The sequence below is a fragment of the Chinchilla lanigera genome, unplaced genomic scaffold, assembly GCF_000276665.1.
Source record: "Chinchilla lanigera isolate Chin_1 unplaced genomic scaffold, ChiLan1.0 scaffold00027, whole genome shotgun sequence".
In the NCBI taxonomy this organism is placed as follows: Eukaryota; Metazoa; Chordata; class Mammalia; order Rodentia; family Chinchillidae; genus Chinchilla; species Chinchilla lanigera.
In genome coordinates, this window is record NW_004955428.1 from 1,927,819 (window position 1) to 1,946,453 (window position 18,635).

Below are 18,635 nucleotides of genomic sequence, written 5' to 3' on the forward strand. Positions count from 1 at the left end.
CATCAGTCAATAGTGGAATGCAAAATGGTACAGCCGTACTGAAAGACCATTCCAATATGTCTTCTCAGAAGGCATTCAACAGCTATAACGTGTTTCTTCCTATTTTCTTTAAGAAATAATTTTCGTATCTCAGATGAATGGTAGATAACAATGGCCCAAGTACCCCAAACTAGAGCAGCATGTCTTTATTGTCTGAAGCGAAGGAGCCACCTGGATCCAGGCCAGCATCTCATCCCAGTTAATGCTCTACTCAAGCAAAACCAGTCAGGAGCTTACCACCAATGTTAGATATTAAAATCTGCTGTGGAGAGTGTTGGCCAATCTGATTCCATGTTTGTATTTATCACTTCATTCCCATATTCACAGAAATGTTGAATTTTTTAAAAAATAAGGCAGACATGACACCTTCTCTTATGAACATATAGCACTTAAAGACATAGCTATTCAAAAGCACAGGTATAAAAAACTATGTAGAACAATGAAATGACAAGGGTTCACTTAGTATTTTTTGTATCAGCATTTGTTTATTTTAAGAATAACAGCTTTAAGAGAGTGAGAAGACAAGTCACAGACTGGGAGAAAATATTTGCAGAAGGGTCAGGGATATAGCTGAGCTGCATAAGCACCTGGCTGGCAAGCACAAGGTCCTGAGTTTGATTCCCAGTACTAAAAAAAAAAAAAAAAAAAAATTGCAGAAGACATATCTGGTAAAAGACTACTATCCAAATCATACAAACTCAACAGTAAAAAAAGCACAACCCAATTCAAAAATGGTCCTTATAAGAAGCCACTTTGAAGATATCAATATGTAATACAACAACCATTGTTAATTCCCTACCACTTTGTTTGTAACTCTGTATTGTCTGTACTGTTCTTTTTGCTATGTTGTAAAATGTTGTCTGTCTGTTAATGTTTTCCTCCTTTTATTTTTAAAATAAAAAAAGGTCCAAAGACCTGAACAGATATTTCACTAAAAAAGATATACACTTAGAATAAGTATGTAAAACAATATTTCATATCATATGTCATCAAGGAATTGCAAATTAAAGCAAAAACAAGATATCACTACATACCTATTGGAATGGCAAAATCTAAAACACTAGAAACATCGTACAGTGGTGAGGCTGTGGAGCAACAGGAACTCTTGCACTGTTGGTGGGAATGAATAATGGTACACAAATATTGGAAGACTGCTGAGTAGTTTCTTACAAAATTATACATCCTTTTACCATACGATCCAGCAAACATACTCCTTAATATTGGCCCCAATGGGTTCAAAACTTAATTTCACACAAAAACCTGTATATAAATGTTTATAGTGGCTCTACTCAGAAACAACCAAGATGCCCTTCAGTAAGTGAATAAGCAAAGAAATGGGTGTATATCCATATGGAGTATTATTCAGCACTTCAAAGAAATGAATTATCAAGCCATGAAATGACATGGTGGATTCTTAAACTCATTTCACTAAGTGAAAGAAGCTCATCTGAAAAGGCTACCCAGTCAGGTAATGCAGCTTGTGTACCACCACGTATGGTACGATTCCAACCATACAACATACTGAAAGTAGAAAAACCATGGAGACAATAAAATATCAATGGTTACTGTGGGTTGGGCAAGAAAGAGGTGGAGTATAGAGGATTTTTAGTACAGTGTTATGGTTGATACATTGTGTCAACTTGGGGAGTCTAAAGGTTTGGCTAAGTGACTCAGCAGGAAGCCACAGTGCTTACTTTGTATTCATCCTGAGCCTGTGCAAGAGGAGGGCATGCAGATTATGTGAGAGCTACATGCCCCTTAGGTGGCCTGTTTACAATGTAAGGCAGGGAAAGAAGCTGCTTGCCGCCATTCCTCCCTTTTGCTCTGGCTGCTTTGCTGTTCGGCCGCCATTCCCCCCTATGCTCTTGTTGCTTTGCTATCTTCTGCCTCGGAGCCAGCCAAGTATGGACTGAAACCTCCACAAACTGTAAGCTAAATGAGACTTTCCTTCCTTAATTTTGGGTGTCAGGTATTTTGTCTCAGCAACGAGAGAAAAGGAACCAAGACAGACAGTGAAGCTGTTCTGTGTGATACTGTAATACTTGGTACTTCTCATTATGCATTTGTCAAAATCCACAGAATACACAACACCAAGAGCGGACCTAAATGTAAACTATGGATTTTGGTGATAATAATGAAGTGTCAGGGTAGGTTTGTCAATTGTATTAAGCAAACTATGCAAGCTAAATCAAACCTTGCCAGATTATTTTTATGACCTTAAGCCTCCTTAATAAAGTTTACGTTCAGGGCTTTGAAGGCTGGTTCTTGAACTAGTATTCAGAAAAAGTCTCGCATATGCTGTCTTTGTGATATAATAAAAGATGCTTGGAAAAAAACCACATGTGAAATATGGAAATATGCCTCAAGCGTTAGTAAAAGCTAATTGTAAACTGCTGAGGGGTTTCTGGGAACAACTGCCTTTTTAAATTTTGTTTTGTTTTGTTCTGAAACCACATTTGTTATACGCTTGTTGGCCAAGCCATTCGTCTAGCTGGGCTCTAACAGAGCTATGGCCCTTGGAAAAGGTGGCAGCTGCTCTGCAGATGACCCAGGCCCTGAAAACTCACCACTCCCTGCGCACCACACTAGGTTTAATGGCTCTCTGATGGCTCTGTGGCAAAGTGAAAGCAGCTATGAGTCAAAAAATCATTTTTTGAGTTATTAAAACAATCAGGGAAGCATGTGGTACCATTTCAGGTCTGTTATGAAGAAAGACTTTAGCGACAGGGTTTTATACTTCATGGTTGTTCTTCACAGTTACTTCTGTGATTTAAATAACACTTAAAGTCTTAATTTATCTAACGTGTTATACTGACAGCTTCAAATGCAGCCTTCTCAATAAATCTATAACTATTTGGTCTTTACCCAACTGAACTTTTATAAGATAGAAGAAAGTCTTTCTTTAACAAACCACACCCACTTGTCATAGCCATGTCTATCAGAGGTTCGTTTCGTTTGCCTCTAGCTAAGAGACGCTTCCAAAAAAGGGAACTCACTTTTTTGTCTTAGAAAAAGTTCCCCATCTTAGATCTCCTAATACAGGATTAAGGATCTATTGTTTGAAGATATTCCAGTATCACTGAGTTCATACTGCTGATATAAATAAAATTAAAGTGTAAATTTTAAGCTGATGAGGATTCGTATGCAGAGATCCATTTTCTTTTTCCTCTGCAAGAACATTAAGAATTCACATAAACTTTCAAACCAAGTTCTCCCAGCAGCAATAAAATATTATCTGCGTATCACTTGCAATTTGAACTAGTTTGTAATGAATCCCAATTTATGCCATTATAATTTGGAGTTACTTTGATGGTTTTAGCTGTATCAACATTGCCATGGTAAAAAGTCTCTAGTTAATAGTGATTTAGTTTTCACACATTTAATTATTATCAAAGGTGGATTTAAAGATTTGAGGCTGTTTTATTTTCTTTAAATTATTTAGGAACATTTCTCGATACTCATTGTCCATTATTTTAATAGTATATTCTAGTTTCCTATGACTTCGTCATTCCGTACACTTCTGTAAAAAACTCTTACCCAAAGGATAATTTGCAATTTTTTTTTTGGAACCGGAAATCGAGCTTGGGACCTTGTGCTTGCCAGGCAGGAGCCGTGCGGCTGAGCTATATCCCCGGCGCAATTTTCTTTCAGGCTTTGCTTTGGTTTTGTATTTTCCTCTCTGTTAAGAAAATACCACAACTGCCTACTTCAACCCTACTACACCAATTTTGCCATCAAATCACGCCCCTTGAGTTTGTGCGCTCCGCAGCGGTCCGACCTTTACGGCCCCCGCGGGCTACCGTAGCCGAGGAAAGCTCTGATTGGCTGAGGCTGAAAGTAGCCGCCGCTTGGGCAGTTTCGGTTTTCGCAGCGACTGTGCGCGGAGGCCGGGTTCGTGGCGCGCCTGCAGTAGGGTTCTGGGTCCCGGCCGCGAGGTAAGCCGACGGTCGCGTGGGCCAGGGGCGGGGTCGCGCGCAGCGTCAGGTCCGCTGCCCCAGTGTTCAGTCGCGGCGGGCTGCCGCCTTAGCGGCCCGGCCCGGGAGAAGGCCTAGCGCGCGCGGCCTGCAGCCCGGGAAACGCCGCGCCGCGCGCTCTCGCGCCCGAGTGCCCGGGACGGCTCGGGTGGAGGGCCCCTGGACTGCGCTGCGAGTGGCGGCCCGGTCCTGCCTCTCGGAGCTGGCTTGCTAGCCTGCTCGTGGTGGTGGAAGTTCCCCGGGGAACCCGACGCTAACCCGGGGGTTTGGCGGGAAAGCAGCTCCGAACCCTGGCGCTGGCTTAGCCTGCTTCCCGGGCTGCACGAAATTGCAGACTCTCCGCTCCGTAGGGGTGGGGCGCCTACCCCGGGAATTAAGAGCCGGGCGAGCTTTTCCCACCGAGATGTGAGACAGGGGAGCCTCACGATTGCGTGGTTCTATCCCCAAACGCTCTCTGTGTAGGAGTGTGTGCGCCCGCGCGCACAAGCGCGTGCTGAGCGGGTTCTTTTTATTTCCGCTTGTTTGTTGTGTCTAAGATTAAGATGTTGTAGATAACGTTGATAGGTATTTAACGCGCCCTCTCCACCCCAGCGCTCTTAATTATTAATATATGATTGCTGTCGGAAAATTGAAAATGCTAAAGACTAGTGAAGAATATAATAATTGCTGAACCCTCCCACCTACAGTCTGTCTTTCTGATGCATGTACTAGCTTCTGCTTTGGCTACCTGTTTCATTAAGTTTCCCGTCTCCATTTAACAACTCTCCCTAAATATTTCTAACTTTGTTTCTTCTTTTCGTTGGCTGTCTTTTCATCGTTGTGTAGGTCCCGTAAATTATTTATTCGTTTCCTCATCTGTAAGACATGTAGGTTGTTTTGAGTTTTTAGCTCATTTTAGCATTCCAGGTAACACTTTGATAAATCTAACTATATTTCAGATTATTTCCTTGGATTAGATTCATAGGAGTGTAATCAGATGCTCTGATCTAATAAAACCGTAAGGTCTGTAGACACATTGCCAGATGGTTTTTACGAAAAACTTTAGTAGTTTATATCATTTGAATATGATTGTGCTTGTTTCACCAAAAATTTGGTAGCGTTTAATACATTTCTAACATAAAACTAGTAAAGCAGTGCCTCTCAAAATTATCATCATTATTAGTAGTGATGTATGGCGATTGTGTTTGCTTGCTTGCTTGTATTTGTGCGCAATTTCCAGAGGGGTGCGAGTGTGTGCGTTATTGAAGTTTGCATAGGCTAACTGAATGTTAGAGCAGAAAGAGACTTCGGTGGTCATCTAGCATAACTGCCTTATTTTGCAGATGAGGAACCTGGGGCCATGAGAGGTGAAATGATGAGTTACTCGAGTCACACAGCTAATTAAGTAGCAGAGCTGGAATTAGAACTCAGGTTTCCTGCCTCTCAAGTGAGTACCCTTATCTGCGGCATAGCTGTTCTCTCACTGAACCGTGGCTTATTAGACACCAGAGTTTTTGAAAGATATTTACATTGCCTTTTAGAATTGTGCTGAGTAACAGATTTTCATCATCTGAGGGAACTGTAACAGTGAAAAATGAGAAACTGACCGCTTTCATGTCAGGCCTAGATATTCTTTTGTTAGAATGGCAACCTTATCAAGATTTTGACGGTAGTTTTCAGAATCTCTGTATGTTAGAATAAAATATTCCTAATAAGTTATATAGTTGTCCCTCAGTATCTGAGTATAATTGGTATCAGAACTCTCTGCAGATAGTAAAATGTATGGATTCTCAAGTCCCTTAAATAAATGGCATAATATTTGCATATATATGCATCCTCCCATGTAACTTAAATGATTTCTAATTCTGTGTTGTTTATGGAATAATGACCAAAGAGTCCATACCTGTTCAATACAGAAACAACTGTGATCCATCTGCTGAAATTTGTTTGTTTGTTTGGTCTCCATTTGGCTGAATCCATAAAAAGCCCATTGATAGGGAGAACTGACTTAATTTATATCCCGTGGTCTGGTTAGAACACAGCTATTCTCATTTATTACACCTTAAAGCTTTCTTTAAAATTCCTTGTTGCTTTAGGACTAGAGAATTTTTTTTTAACGCTTAAAGCAACATTTCTCAACCTCAGTTGACATTTTGGGCCAGATAACCCTCTGGTGTGGAGGGCTGTACTGCGTATTGTAAAATGTTTAGCAACATCCCTGGCCTCTGTCCACTAGATAGCAGTAGCACCACCCGCCTCAGTCATGACAATCCAGAATGTCTCCAGACATTTCCAAATGTTCCTGAGCGTAAAATGACCTCTCCTTGAGAATCAAGGGCTTAACGGGTTGCTTTGGGGAATTTGATAAAATGTAAGCTGAACTGCTTCTTGCCTGAGTGGTCTGTAGGAATCTGTACACTAACAGACATCTCTGGATTTGGGTGCCTTGTGGTTTTGAACAACCCAGAAGTGTATCTATTTTCCCTTCTTCTTCTGTCGCTTGGTGGTCAGTGTTAGAGATGCTGCTGCAGAAGGTGAATTATCCCACACGAGTGCCGTGTCCACAGTTTGGGGAGGCAGGAGCAGGGGAGGGATGGGACAGGTTTTTCTTGGCATGGCCTTGAATGGCCTTTCTGCAGATTTGGACAGTCTGCTTAGGTATGGGTGATACCAGATGAGCAAGACATTCCCTACCCTGGGGTGGTTCAGAGCCCATACTGAGAGGCTGCTTGATAAATGAAAATGACAGAATAACCTGAGAAGGGCCGTGCCTGAGCATGGGAAGAGGTGCTGTGCAGGAGCTCACTTGGCCCTTGGGGTGAGGGAAGGAAGTACCCTTCCTGCTTGGGGAGGAAAAATTGGTATGGAGCATTTAAAAGCATGGCCACTGTCTCAGAAAGGAACGGTTCTATTGTCCTGATGCAAAATACTAAGCTTCTTTTTAAAAGCTATTCTCTGTGTGTGATTCCCCCTTCAGACACTGATAGACTAGTCAGTTCAGTGCTGCATTTACTTGAGTGAGTAATATTATGTCTTACAAATTTTTGCTTTTCGGATTTTATTTCACCCTCAGCTATTAATACTCTAGGATGGGTAAACATTTACAAGTAAACATTGCCTAGAAATAAGGATTTTCATATCTTACTAGCACAGCTCAAAATCACATCAGATACATTTTCTGTTTGGCCATTAAATTTTGCAGGCTAACGCACAGTACTTCGTCACCAGGTAGTTTTCCCGCAGTGCTGTGACCCTCCAACAAGAGCTCACATTGTCCTCGTGGCCATGCCCCAGACATAACAGGGAATCTTGACAAAGCCAGCAAGGAGCTTGGACTTTGGGCTCAAGCCTTGGTTGTGCTTTCCATCTTGCATGGTGTCCCTGAACTGCTTGTGAATTCAGCATGGCCTGGCATATCATTGGATAAACAGAATCCCCCCCCCCATTTAAAAAAAAGTTATCTGCAGGGTAGTTAGTTTACAGATGTTTGCATACTAGACCTCAGTAGCTTCTGCCAGAAAATATATTGCCTTTGACTTAATAGCCATTTATGAAAAGAGGTCGTTTAAAACAAGGCTGTGAAGGAGTCGGGGGAGGGGTAGGACTCATAGAGAGTGGCTATAGCTTTAATTTTGAAGGGAGAAGTTTTACCAAGGTGACCCTGAGGTCTTTTTTCTCTTACTTGTTTATGGTTCAAAAGTCTTCTCTCTTGCTTCAGAAATTGTTAGAACTGCTCCTTCTGCCTTATCCAATTTAAAAGATGAAAACTTAAAATTACTTGAGCCAAGTGATGGAAAAAATTGTGGTGTCAAGACCAATTTACTCATACAGAATGGATTTATAGGCAAGTCATTAAGTAACAGGGAGTACCAAGGAAGCCTAATGAAGACTAATGTAAAAGACACGGCTCTCCTGAAATGATGGATAAAATGCATTTGAGGCAACCATACTCTTTCCAAATCAGTTTAAATTTTTCTTTCAAAGATTTAGCAGAATGCAGATATTCTGCAGGACACATGGGAAACTTGTGACCAGCTTTGCTGTCATGCGGCTTAGTTTTTTGAAGAGAAAGACGTGCCTTTTAAAAAGAGTATAAAAACAGTGGATGGTGACAGATCGTGTCAGATGGAGCCAAATGTCAAACTAGGTGATGCCAGAACTAAGTGAGGCGGCCTGTCTCTGCCACCCGAGCCAGAAAGTGAACCCCAAGCAAGCTCCGGCTCAAAACCCTCCCATTCCCAAAAGATGGTGTTTCCCAAACCTGCCAGTTCCTCAGAATCATCTACAACTGTGAGAACAGATTCCTGGGTCCTGCTCCAGAAGCCCTAAATAGAATCTCCAAGTGACCCAGATGACTCCACTTGGGGAAAATGAGCAGAGTTCAAGCCCGTGGCCCTGTGAGTGAGTGTGGACTGCTCCCTTCTTTACCTTTCTCCTTACCGACGCAGATTTTACCTGTAAACACAAACACTCTCCAGTGGCTTGGCCGAGACTGCTGTCTTTCTCGCTGGTGGACTTCTTTTCCTTCAAACTCCACTCAGACATCACCTGCAGGAAGCCACCTTTGATCTTCCATGGCTGTCCTAAAAGATTTTCTCTGCCCTGTTCTCTATGTATCTCATAATTCTTTTCTGTTGCATGCAGCCTTTGTAAAATTCTCCATTTCTGTGGCATTTATCTCCTCCGGAGTGTAAACTCATAAGTGCCTGAGGCCATGCCTTACATCTGTCTGACACTTAGTAGGTGCATCTTGAAAGTTCAAAGTGTTGATTGCCTTCGGGAAGGTTAATGTTAATTGGAATAAGGCTTAATGAAGGTGTTATTTTTGGTGGGCTTAGAAGAACATGTCTGCTTTTTTAAAATGTGCAGAAATTTAATAACATCTTTGAAGTAACAGTGTTGAACAACTGAGCCTAGGTTTGTGGAGGTTTCTTCCCCATTATTGACTTTTTTTTTTTTTGGTATTGGAAATCGAACACAGGACCTCATGTTTGCCAGGCAGGCTGTGCCACTGAGCTATATCCCTGGTCCCACCATCATTAACTTTTAACTCTCCTTATTTTTAATATTTTTTATCCTAAACTGTAAATATTCTAGGAGTAGGCAAATTACTGATAATTAAAGTAGTTAATCCCTACAGTCATTGCTGTGAACTAGGTTTTCACATCACAGTGCATTTTAGTAGTTTTTTAAATGTTAAGTAGACAGCTAATCTTATCTCAGTTTTGTACTGAAGAAATTGGCGTAATGGGATTTGGCATTTATGACAGAAATGATCCTAAGACTCCTGAGATGAGTCTTTATCAGGCCTTCAGTAGTCTTTCTGGAAGTGCTCAGCCACAAAACAGCACATGTGCAGGATAGAAATAAGGTAGTTTAGAGATGAATGGGAAAATTTGTTTTTCACTACACTCATTAAAGATACTGAATCTGTTACAGTGTTTACTTTGTAATGTTTCTCTGCACTCAGAAAAACATAAATAAAATTGATATGTGGTCTGAGTCTTGAATGAATAGTAATTTTAGTTATTGAGACTATGGAGCTAAAAAATATTTACTAGCAGTTCAGTGAAAAGGCCGAATTAAAATTTACTGAGCAAAATAATCAGTTGACCATATTTTTAAAATCTTTCAAGTGCGCGGAGGGAGGCTGTGCAAATGATAGCTTCTGATTTGTATTTTTTTTTTAACTCATACTGATTCTTTCTGGTTAATAAAAATTGCTTAAATTATGATCACTTTAATTACTCATGCCCTTTAAGCAAGAGTGTAAATAATTCTTCTAGCCTATAAATTCCTAAGGTGAAAGCTTTTGTGTATGACGTATTTTTGAATTGTTGCATAATGTGTACATGCACGTATTTATTGAACAAGTAGAAAAACAGTAACTTGGGTATTTCAGCTTACTCAAACTGTTGAACCTGCACAAACTGACTTTGATTGAGAACATCTTACAGTTCTGAACCGACCCAATGAGTTCAGATCATTGGGTCGAAACACTTGGAGTGAAATAAGCAGTGATATTTATGGAAGAATGTTTAATGAATATTTTGATTGAAAACAAACAAGAAGTCAATTTGAGTTCTTAGAGTTCTTAAAATATTGTATCTGTACTAATTTTAAGTCTCAGTGGTATACCACTACTAAATGTTAATAATGTTAAATTTGAAACAAAAACTTATCCCTGTATTCTTTTTACTCTCAGTTTTTGGTAAAGTAACTATTTTTTAAGTTGTTTACCGACATACTTTAGAGACACAGCTCTTGTATAACATAAGTTTTGAAAGGAGTGGAACCAGTTCTGTCCAGTGTGATTAATTTGGGTGTATAATGTTATTTCTCTATCAGATTCCTTTATCCTTACATTTTAAGACTTTATCATTTAGAGCTCATGTCTGCTGTGATCATGATTGAGTAATTCAAAGTCTTTGGTGCAGTAGCAACTTTGAGAAGGCTATTTAAAATTAAAAGCATGGCCAACTGTCCACTTACTAGCCGTGCAATGTTGGGCAGGATATTTAACTGTCTGTGTGTTTCTTCATTTGAAAAATGATGATAAAGGGATAGTGAGGCTCACATGGATTCATAAATGTATAATTGTTTTCAGAGAAAATTTAGGTGTCATTGTTCATAAGTTTGTCTACATTTTGTAAAGTACAAGATTGACTTGACCTTCGATGTTGTACCACTTTTGGTTTCATTACATTGGGGGACAAATGGTTTATTCTTTCTGTACCTTTATTTTCAACAGCAAAATGGGGCTATTCGGACCTCTCCAGGGGCCCTGTAAACATTAAATGAGATAGTGTTTACAAAGACCTTAATAGAGCGCTCCGCATACAGTGAGTGTTCGCTAGGCGGTGGAGGTGGTGGCGGTTGCAGTGGATGTGCTGACTGTGTGTGAGACGCAGGACAAGTGAGGCGAGCAGCTGCTGTGTGAATACAGGACTCTCTAATGAGGCTGTGCCACGGGGTTACGGGGCCTGAATGAGATAATGCGTGCAGAGTGCTTTGCTTGTATCTGCCTCGTGGTAAACACTGACATGTTAGCTGTCAGGGAGTAGTGGAGTAATAATAATTGCAGCTTAATATATAGTCCTTCGCTAGTTGATTTCCTGTAAACACATAAGGGCATCAAGGTTTTTTGTTGAATAATTAACTTTTGTCTTTACATTTATTGGCCTCTTTCGTATTTCTGATCAGGATTGTTGAAATGAGTCTGCGGAAGCAAACCCCTAGTGACTTCTTAAAGCAAATCATCGGAAGGCCAGTTGTGGTCAAATTAAATTCGGGAGTGGATTATCGAGGTAATATTTTCAAGTTTTATCCTCACTGGTGTAACTAAATAAGTAAATATAACTTAGTGATTTTCATTAACCTTGTGAATGTACCCAAAAGACCAAAAGAAGTATTGAGCATTGCTTTCATATCCATCTCTTTTTTCTACCTTTGAGGTGGTTCCTTCTAGAAAGAGAAATGCTGATAGCAGTTTGTCCTTCTGACTTCCAGGATTATTTGTGTGAATTCTGTCTCCGGACAGTATTTGAGATTATGTATACCTGAGCTCCCCAATAATAGCTTGAGATTCCTGGTCATCTCAGCGTTCATAACTGAATGCTGAAGAACACCTTGGCCAGCAGCGTTTGTTTTTACAGACGTGTTCAAGATTAGCAAGCAGCTATTTAGACAGTTTCGGTATACAGTGTGAACTTACTCGGGTAACGTGGGGTAGCCAAGATGCCTTTCTGTTCCTGTAGAAAATACTGTTTAAGAGCTCAGACGTTAACTTTGCAGAAGGAATGGCATCACATTTCATTTTTAAGGGTTACTAAATCCATAATTTGCAAAAATTAAGATTATTAAATTACTTGGAATACTTCACAGATATAAATAAATAATTCATCAGTGAAGTTTTGTGGCCTTGGTTTCTTTTTTGAATAATTAATTATAATCTCATCTTTTTTGTCTTTTCACACATGCAGATTTAATTTTACTGAGTACTTACAATGTATCCAGTGTGTGCCAGTCACTGTAAATTTATTTATATTTTATCTTCACGTAAATGGTTTGGGATCTGTTGATATCCCTACCTAGTAAGAGAAGAGCTAGGATTCAGTCTCAGACTTGACTCAAACCTTGTAAGAAATCACTGTGCTTTACTGCTTTAGTTTTTTGATAACATCACCCATTTAATTTGGTTTTTATGTTAGAAGAAATGGATTTGTACTGAATAGTGAGAAAAGTCTTGTGCATTGCTTCTTACCTGTGAACTTTTGATGAGCCCTGGGGAGGTACACATTTAAGTATAGTTAACAGTGATGGCATTGTGTTTAATGTCTTCTCAGTACCTATTTTTATGAAGAGATCAGTTATAGCAGCCCTTTTTTTATGTGAATTCTTTTGGAAAAATATTTTTCTTTATAAAGGGAATATATGTAGTTTTTATTTTTAGAAATTTAAGAGCAAAGAATGCAGAAATAATAGAAAAAAAAATAAAATCTCTGAATTCTACCATCTAATCTTATCAGTTTTCACTTCTCTGTATATGCTTAATTTTACATAAATGGAGTTAGCTGGTTTTATATTTTATACATGCAATCTGGTTTTATATTTCATTACACTCAATACATTTAGTTGTGTGACAATATAGGTATCAGTGACTATATAGTAATCCCTATATAGGGTTGTATTATATAGGGCTGTATTATAGTCACAACAACCCTGCTTTTTTCATCAAGATCTTGAGCATTTGCCCAAGTATGTCTTTAGAATAAAACCCCAGGACTAAGATTTCTGTTTGCCAGGTGGCCTTCTATTAGGTTTTGAATTTATTGACTTACAGTCTGTCTTAACCAGAACTTATGTTAGCTTTTGCTTATCTTTTCCAATCTCATTGGCAAAAGTGGTAGCACTTTATTTATATTTTCTTTGTTCGCAAATGATGCTGAACAGGCTTTCACATGGACAGTAACCGTTATTTTTTATGTTTTATTTGTTCATAGTTTTTATACTGTTTGAGCAAAATATTTTAGAGAACCTTAGTAAATTAAAAAATGCACTTCTTTTGTGGTTAAATAATTATTTTAAGAAACAAACTAATAGCTCTGTAGCAATTTCTCTGTTACTTTGAAAAAACAAAAGACCTAGTTTTCTGGTTTTTTATAGTAGCTTTTCTCTAGAAAGGAAGAATTATAACTAACCTCCTGGGCAGGTGGGTTTTTTCTTAAGCCTTTGGATGAGAATAGATACTTTCATTAAAAGTGAATGTTGTATTTTGAAATAATCCTGATTGTTCTATTTTCATAGGTACTTGTGTGTAATGTTTTAAAGTTTCTTGCTAATTTATGATTGTAGTTTAGATGTAAGAGAGTGCAGCAGGAAGCATACTGTGAAGCTGTATCTTAAGGTTTTTTTGTCCGTTATGGTTCACAGTCCATTCCGGTTCTTTGGAAGTTACTGCTTCTCACAGAATTTCGTTAGGTTAATGTCTTGTGCTCTCCTTACACAAACAAATTCTGAAAAGAAACTTTTTTTGTTTAGAGGATAATGGGGGCAGAGGCAGAGAGTGAGGAGCATATTAATGAAGTTAAGGCTTTAAATGAAACTGTTGACTCAATCAGTTGATCGAATTGAGTCTGTATTATGTTTTTTGCTTCTTCCCCTACCCCCAAAATAACACGGTACTGAGAGTTAGTGACTTGCACATTTTCATTTTTTTCAAAAAAAAAAAAAAATCTGGTTAAATTTTGCTAAATTTATACCATCTTAACACAATTAAAGTGATTCACTCAAAAGGGTTTCCTTGAAAGCTCCCCAGAATGTTTTTCACCATTTTTCTCCATTAGTTTTGATTTGAAGATCTTCTACTGTAACAAAACAGAACGGGCTGTGTTATAATGCAATATGTTGCCCTGTATTCTCAAGCTGCTCTTCACTGTGAGTCACAGCTTTGAGATGTTCTTTCAGGAGCACCTGCTGTCTCCTCTTCTATTATTTTAACAGATTGTGGAGACTTCCTCTTAACCCTGGAGTACATTCATCTGCTGCAGTAGATGTTGTGAAAGAGTGAAATAAATCTGCCAGACCCATATTTCACTTAGTGGCTAAAGTAAGAAATGCTGCTGGAACCGAGGATCATTTGTCCATGCATAATTGCCCACTCCTGTCTTTAGCTTCCAGAGAATGGCATTTCATTTGGAATATTCTTATTCTCTTACTTTTGTGAAGGCGTTAAAAGTTTCTGTGGTGCTCATACATACCAAGAGGGAAGTGACAGTTCGTTGCCTGTCCTATTGTAGTGGGTGCGTGACTGCCTTCACATTATGCATTTGTTAGCCTGCCTTTAGATTGGCACAGAGTAAAGACTCATTTTGTGTTTTAAGTCTATTGGGTTTTGTTTACAGTGTGAATTTTTATGTTACGCATCTAAGGGCAAATGAATAAAGAGGTTGTCAGTTCTAAGATATACCCTGTAATTTTCAGCTCCTATTTACATTGTATTGTTTTGACTAAATTTGTCTCCAGGGGTCCTGGCTTGCCTGGATGGCTATATGAATATCGCCCTGGAGCAGACAGAAGAGTATGTAAATGGACAACTGAAGAATAAGTATGGGGATGCATTTATCCGAGGAAACAATGGTAATATTTCTTCACCCTGTAGTTGTACCATATTCAAAATAAGCCTTTTTGTTTGTAATCAGGAACACCAGAGTTTTCTAGATATCTTAAAAGTCCAGTTTTAGTCTTTTATTTTGCTTTATAAGTACTTACATCTCACGGCTTCAGTCTGATCATTCTTTTTAGATGGAAAACGGAATTTTCCATTTAACTAGAATCCCCCCGCCGCTGCACTGGTGACAAATTGAGGAACTTGGGTGTGCTGACCTGGAACTCTGTTCTTTTCAGTGTCATTTATTTTAGCCCCTCAATACATATTCGTTCCCCTCAGGGTCTAGAAACTCAGGTGTAAGGATGGACGTTACTTCCCTGCTATCTTTAACTAACATAATTTGGCGCTTAACTTTTGTGTTTCTTGTTTTTCTCTTAAATGTTCAGATGCTTTTTGTACCTTTTATTTGGCAGAGATGACAGAGTAGGAGATACGGCTTTGAAGTGATGCAGCCTGTTAACAGTTGGCACGCTGCTGTGGCTGCTGTGGTTGCTTTAAGTCACCTCACTCAAAACAAATTGTCAATAAAGTCAGATGGAAAGTTTGGGCAGGGAAGAGTAAATATCAAAATTACAGGGCTTGTCTGTTAACTACCCCACCACAGAGCTCTGGGATTCTTGAATTCAGATATTTTACTGATTTCTTTCATTCTGAGTAAGGGAATCCTCCGTCCGTTAACAGTTGGATCTTTTTGGTGTAAGCTAAATACCAGTACTGTATTTCTTCATATCATACCTTTATATATATATCTTTTGCTTATTTTTAAGTCCATCCCAATAGATAAAATTTCTTTCTCTGTTTTTGCATTGTTCTTATTTGACTTCCTCCTTTTACTAAGAAATGTTACCATCTTGCCTTATCACCAGACAGTGATAACACCTGTCCATGACAGGTGACAAGATCTCCCTTTTATGTGCACGTTGTACTAGGACTTGGAAGTTTCTTCGGTGTGTTTTTCCTAGTATGTTGAGGATTCTTTTCCACACAGTACTCAGTGACAAATTGTCTGTAGACTCCTCAGTTCACATCTTTGTTACTTAAATAAGATCCTAACTCATTTGATTATCTGTGCTGCGATTTTTGGCAAAGACATCTCTTAACGTTCACCTTGAACAGACATGAGAATCTGAGCATGCCTGGGGATGGGAGAGTTTCATTTCTGGTGAAAACTTAGCCAGTGATCTGGTCGTCGGATTTCATCTCACTCTCATGTACTGCTTGTCCTACTGAGTTCAATTCTGGGGTTATGATAGGACTAATTAAAGTAAAGCTTTGGGTAACAGCAAAATTTGAGACTCTTGACAGGGAACTGAGAAAAAGACTTTGCTATCTCTTAAAAAACTATTCCTCAATTTTTGTTTATCTTGTTAAAATTTTAAGGGTAAACAGCAAGTTCAGAGTTTATATTGAGATGCATAAAAACATCCATTTATTCTTAATGATATACCTAAGTATAAATCATTCTTAGATTTCAGGAACCTTTGCTTTTATTTCATTTGAATTCCTGGACATAATTTGTAAAGGCAATGAGATGTATAGATCAGCTTAGACACAATAATAGGACATCAAACCCAGGTCTGGATTCGTAAGACTGGTCTTACAGCGGTTCCAGAATTAATTGTGTGGTATGAATATTTCTTTTACATTTGCAGAGCCACTAGGCCAAAATCCATTTGCTTTTAATACTGGCTACTGTGATTCTGAAGAACAGCTGTTAAAAATCTATTCGTTTTTGTCTTTTCAGTATTGTACATAAGTACACAGAAGAGAAGGATGTGAAGACACCGAGGAAGCAATTTTTTTCATAGTCGGAATATATTTTTTATGAAATGTTTTCTATTTTTTGGTTTTTTTGTGATGTAAGTTGTCCTGACTTCATAATAGTTGGTGATTTTTTTCACTGGCATGTGAGTAATGTGATTGTGTAAAATTATGGATTGAACTATAAAGACTTTTTCACATTTAAGTTTCAGTCATTTTCTTTTACTTCTATGTCAGTATACAAAATGCTAAAAGAATAAAAAAAAAAATGCCAAAATCCATGTCTTCCTACAAAGTTGTTTAACTTAAGTTTCAGGCAGTGTCTTTTCATTTGATTTGCTTTACTTACTCAGCTGACCAAAATGGTGCATACGTGGATGTATAATTAAAACATTTAAAGGCGGTCCCCTTAACGCCACCTTCCCTATCTGTGAACCCTGCAGAAAGTGGGTAAAATGTTCTACAAAGGCATCCAGTTTCAGTGTGAGCTTTGAAAAGGGGTCACAAAGTTGGAAGGTCAGCTGCTGATTCAACCACCTAGATAGAAAATAGGATTGGGAATCTAACAGTGGCACTTCCACAAAGGGAATGGGAATCTCAGCTGAGTTGGAGAATTTTTGAAGATGAACCATATGCTGGTTAGGTGGAAAGTCTTCCTTCAAGCAGTCACCCTACAACTCCTCCTGTGAAATTAGACTTTTTGAATTGTCTTGGTTCCTCTCAGGAGTGTTGGCATTAGCGTTAATGTCTGTGCACACAGGCGAAGAGGAGCCATTCTTGTACATCTCTAGCAGTCATCTCTGTTAAAGCAGAGTGCGGGTCTGTACCTTCATTCAGGTTTCTAAGCTGTACTTGGAAAGAGTTTCTCCTATCCCTTGCCTCGCAGGTGACTTTGGAGAAGCCTTTCTTTCAAATCAGGGCTATATTCAAATGTGACTTTGTGCAGACTATTTTGTTGCATGGCACAAGGCAGCTCCTCCTGCAGAGAGGGTTTGCACAATTTGTTAATGAGCCTTTCACCATCCTGCTTTATTCTGCAAACAGTTTTAAGCTGTCTCTGGGAACAGTAAATATACCTGGGTGCTGCAGCTGAAGGGACACAAGACTGGTGTGAACATGGTGCTGGCCGTGCTCTGTGCTCCCCAGTCTAAGAGAATTCCTGTCGCAGGAGCCGGTGGTAGGATTTAAAGTAATTGCCTAATGGAAGGATATGGGAACAGGAAGAGGTGAAGGAATATCGCTGGTTCTGGAGAGGTGTGTGTGGCATTTGTCTAGTTTATTTTAAAGATCAGAGAATAATTGGAAAAATTATTTGTTAATTAATAACTTGAGAGAGGTGAACAGAAACATTTCACAAGGCTTCACTGTGCGTGGTGAAAATAAAACACTTTATGCTATGCTTCAATAATTTATCACTTCCCGACAAGGGCTTGAAAAGGGTCCAGTCTGTAAGTACAAATCACCAATTTGCTCTTTTATAAATGACTTCTTTTGAGGAGAAAATGGATGTCCTCCAAGTGGAGCGCAGTGCTCTCATTTGTTTTGTAGAGTGTGTGAGGCTGCCAGGTTACTGCGTCCCTTCGTTCGCTCACATCAGCCACTGTCTCCATCGCTCTAGCGTCCTGTTTTTGCTAACTTCTTCCCTGACCTGCCTGACAGCGTATAAGTCTTTATTTTCCCCTTGCCATCTCTTCAGCTTAATAGCTCTCCAGTAGAGTGGTGTTTTCATCCATGGAACTACTTTTAATCAAGATTGACTTTGGGAAATGCTATGGTTTTTATGGTAATAAAGGACTGTATTATGCACTTGGACCAGCGCAAGTTGTCCCCTGTGTGTACCTTTCTGTAGTAGAACCATGAAACAAAGTGTAAATGCTAAAATTACTTTTCTCTTAACTGTAGTCTCCTAGAGGTCAGTAAATGATTTCCAATTGCATTGTAGCAAAGACATTTGTTCTAGGTTGAAGAATTTTTCACTTGAGCACATATATTCTCACTGACTCTGCCCCTAAGCCCTAGCTGTTTCGCTCTTTCTCCTGGGCTGTGACAAAACAGAATGTTTAGCGAGAAACAAAATTGTGCTTGATTTGTAGACTATCTGACTTCACATTCTGTTTTGGTCTTTGAGCTATTCCTTGGCTAATCTTCCAACAAGTTGAATTGATTCTTGCTTCAAAACTGTTTATCCCAAAACAGAGCTGTTGACAAGTACA

At 39.1% G+C, this 18,635-nt stretch overlaps 1 protein-coding gene across 2 annotated transcripts; it reads left to right on the forward strand.

Annotated features, from left to right (window-relative positions):
- Positions 1–3,865: 3,865 nt before the first annotated feature.
- Lsm6 (LSM6 homolog, U6 small nuclear RNA and mRNA degradation associated) lies at positions 3,866–16,627 on the forward strand. 2 transcript variants are annotated; one of them, XM_005386661.2, is made up of 5 exons: positions 3,885–3,974; positions 5,336–5,439; positions 11,196–11,299; positions 14,517–14,630; positions 16,406–16,627. In XM_005386661.2, the coding sequence occupies exons 3-5, from the start codon at positions 11,206–11,208 to the stop codon at positions 16,438–16,440; spliced, it is 243 nt and encodes an 80-aa protein (XP_005386718.1). In that variant the 5' UTR covers positions 3,885–3,974; positions 5,336–5,439; positions 11,196–11,205; the 3' UTR covers positions 16,441–16,627. The 2 variants fall into 2 exon arrangements, with proteins under 2 accessions (XP_005386719.1, XP_005386718.1); XM_005386662.2 differs by lacking the exon at positions 5,336–5,439 and having other exon boundaries at positions 3,866–3,974.
- Positions 16,628–18,635: the final 2,008 nt, after the last annotated feature.

Coding starts and splice junctions, on each gene's coding strand:
- Lsm6 (XM_005386662.2), top strand. CDS start 11,206: ATGAGTCTGCGGAAGCAAACCCCTAGTGACTTCTTAAAGCAAATCATC. Junction 11,300..14,516: donor TTCGGGAGTGGATTATCGAG/GTAATATTTTCA, acceptor ATTTGTCTCCAG/GGGTCCTGGCTTGCCTGGAT. Junction 14,631..16,405: donor ATTTATCCGAGGAAACAATG/GTAATATTTCTT, acceptor TTGTCTTTTCAG/TATTGTACATAAGTACACAG.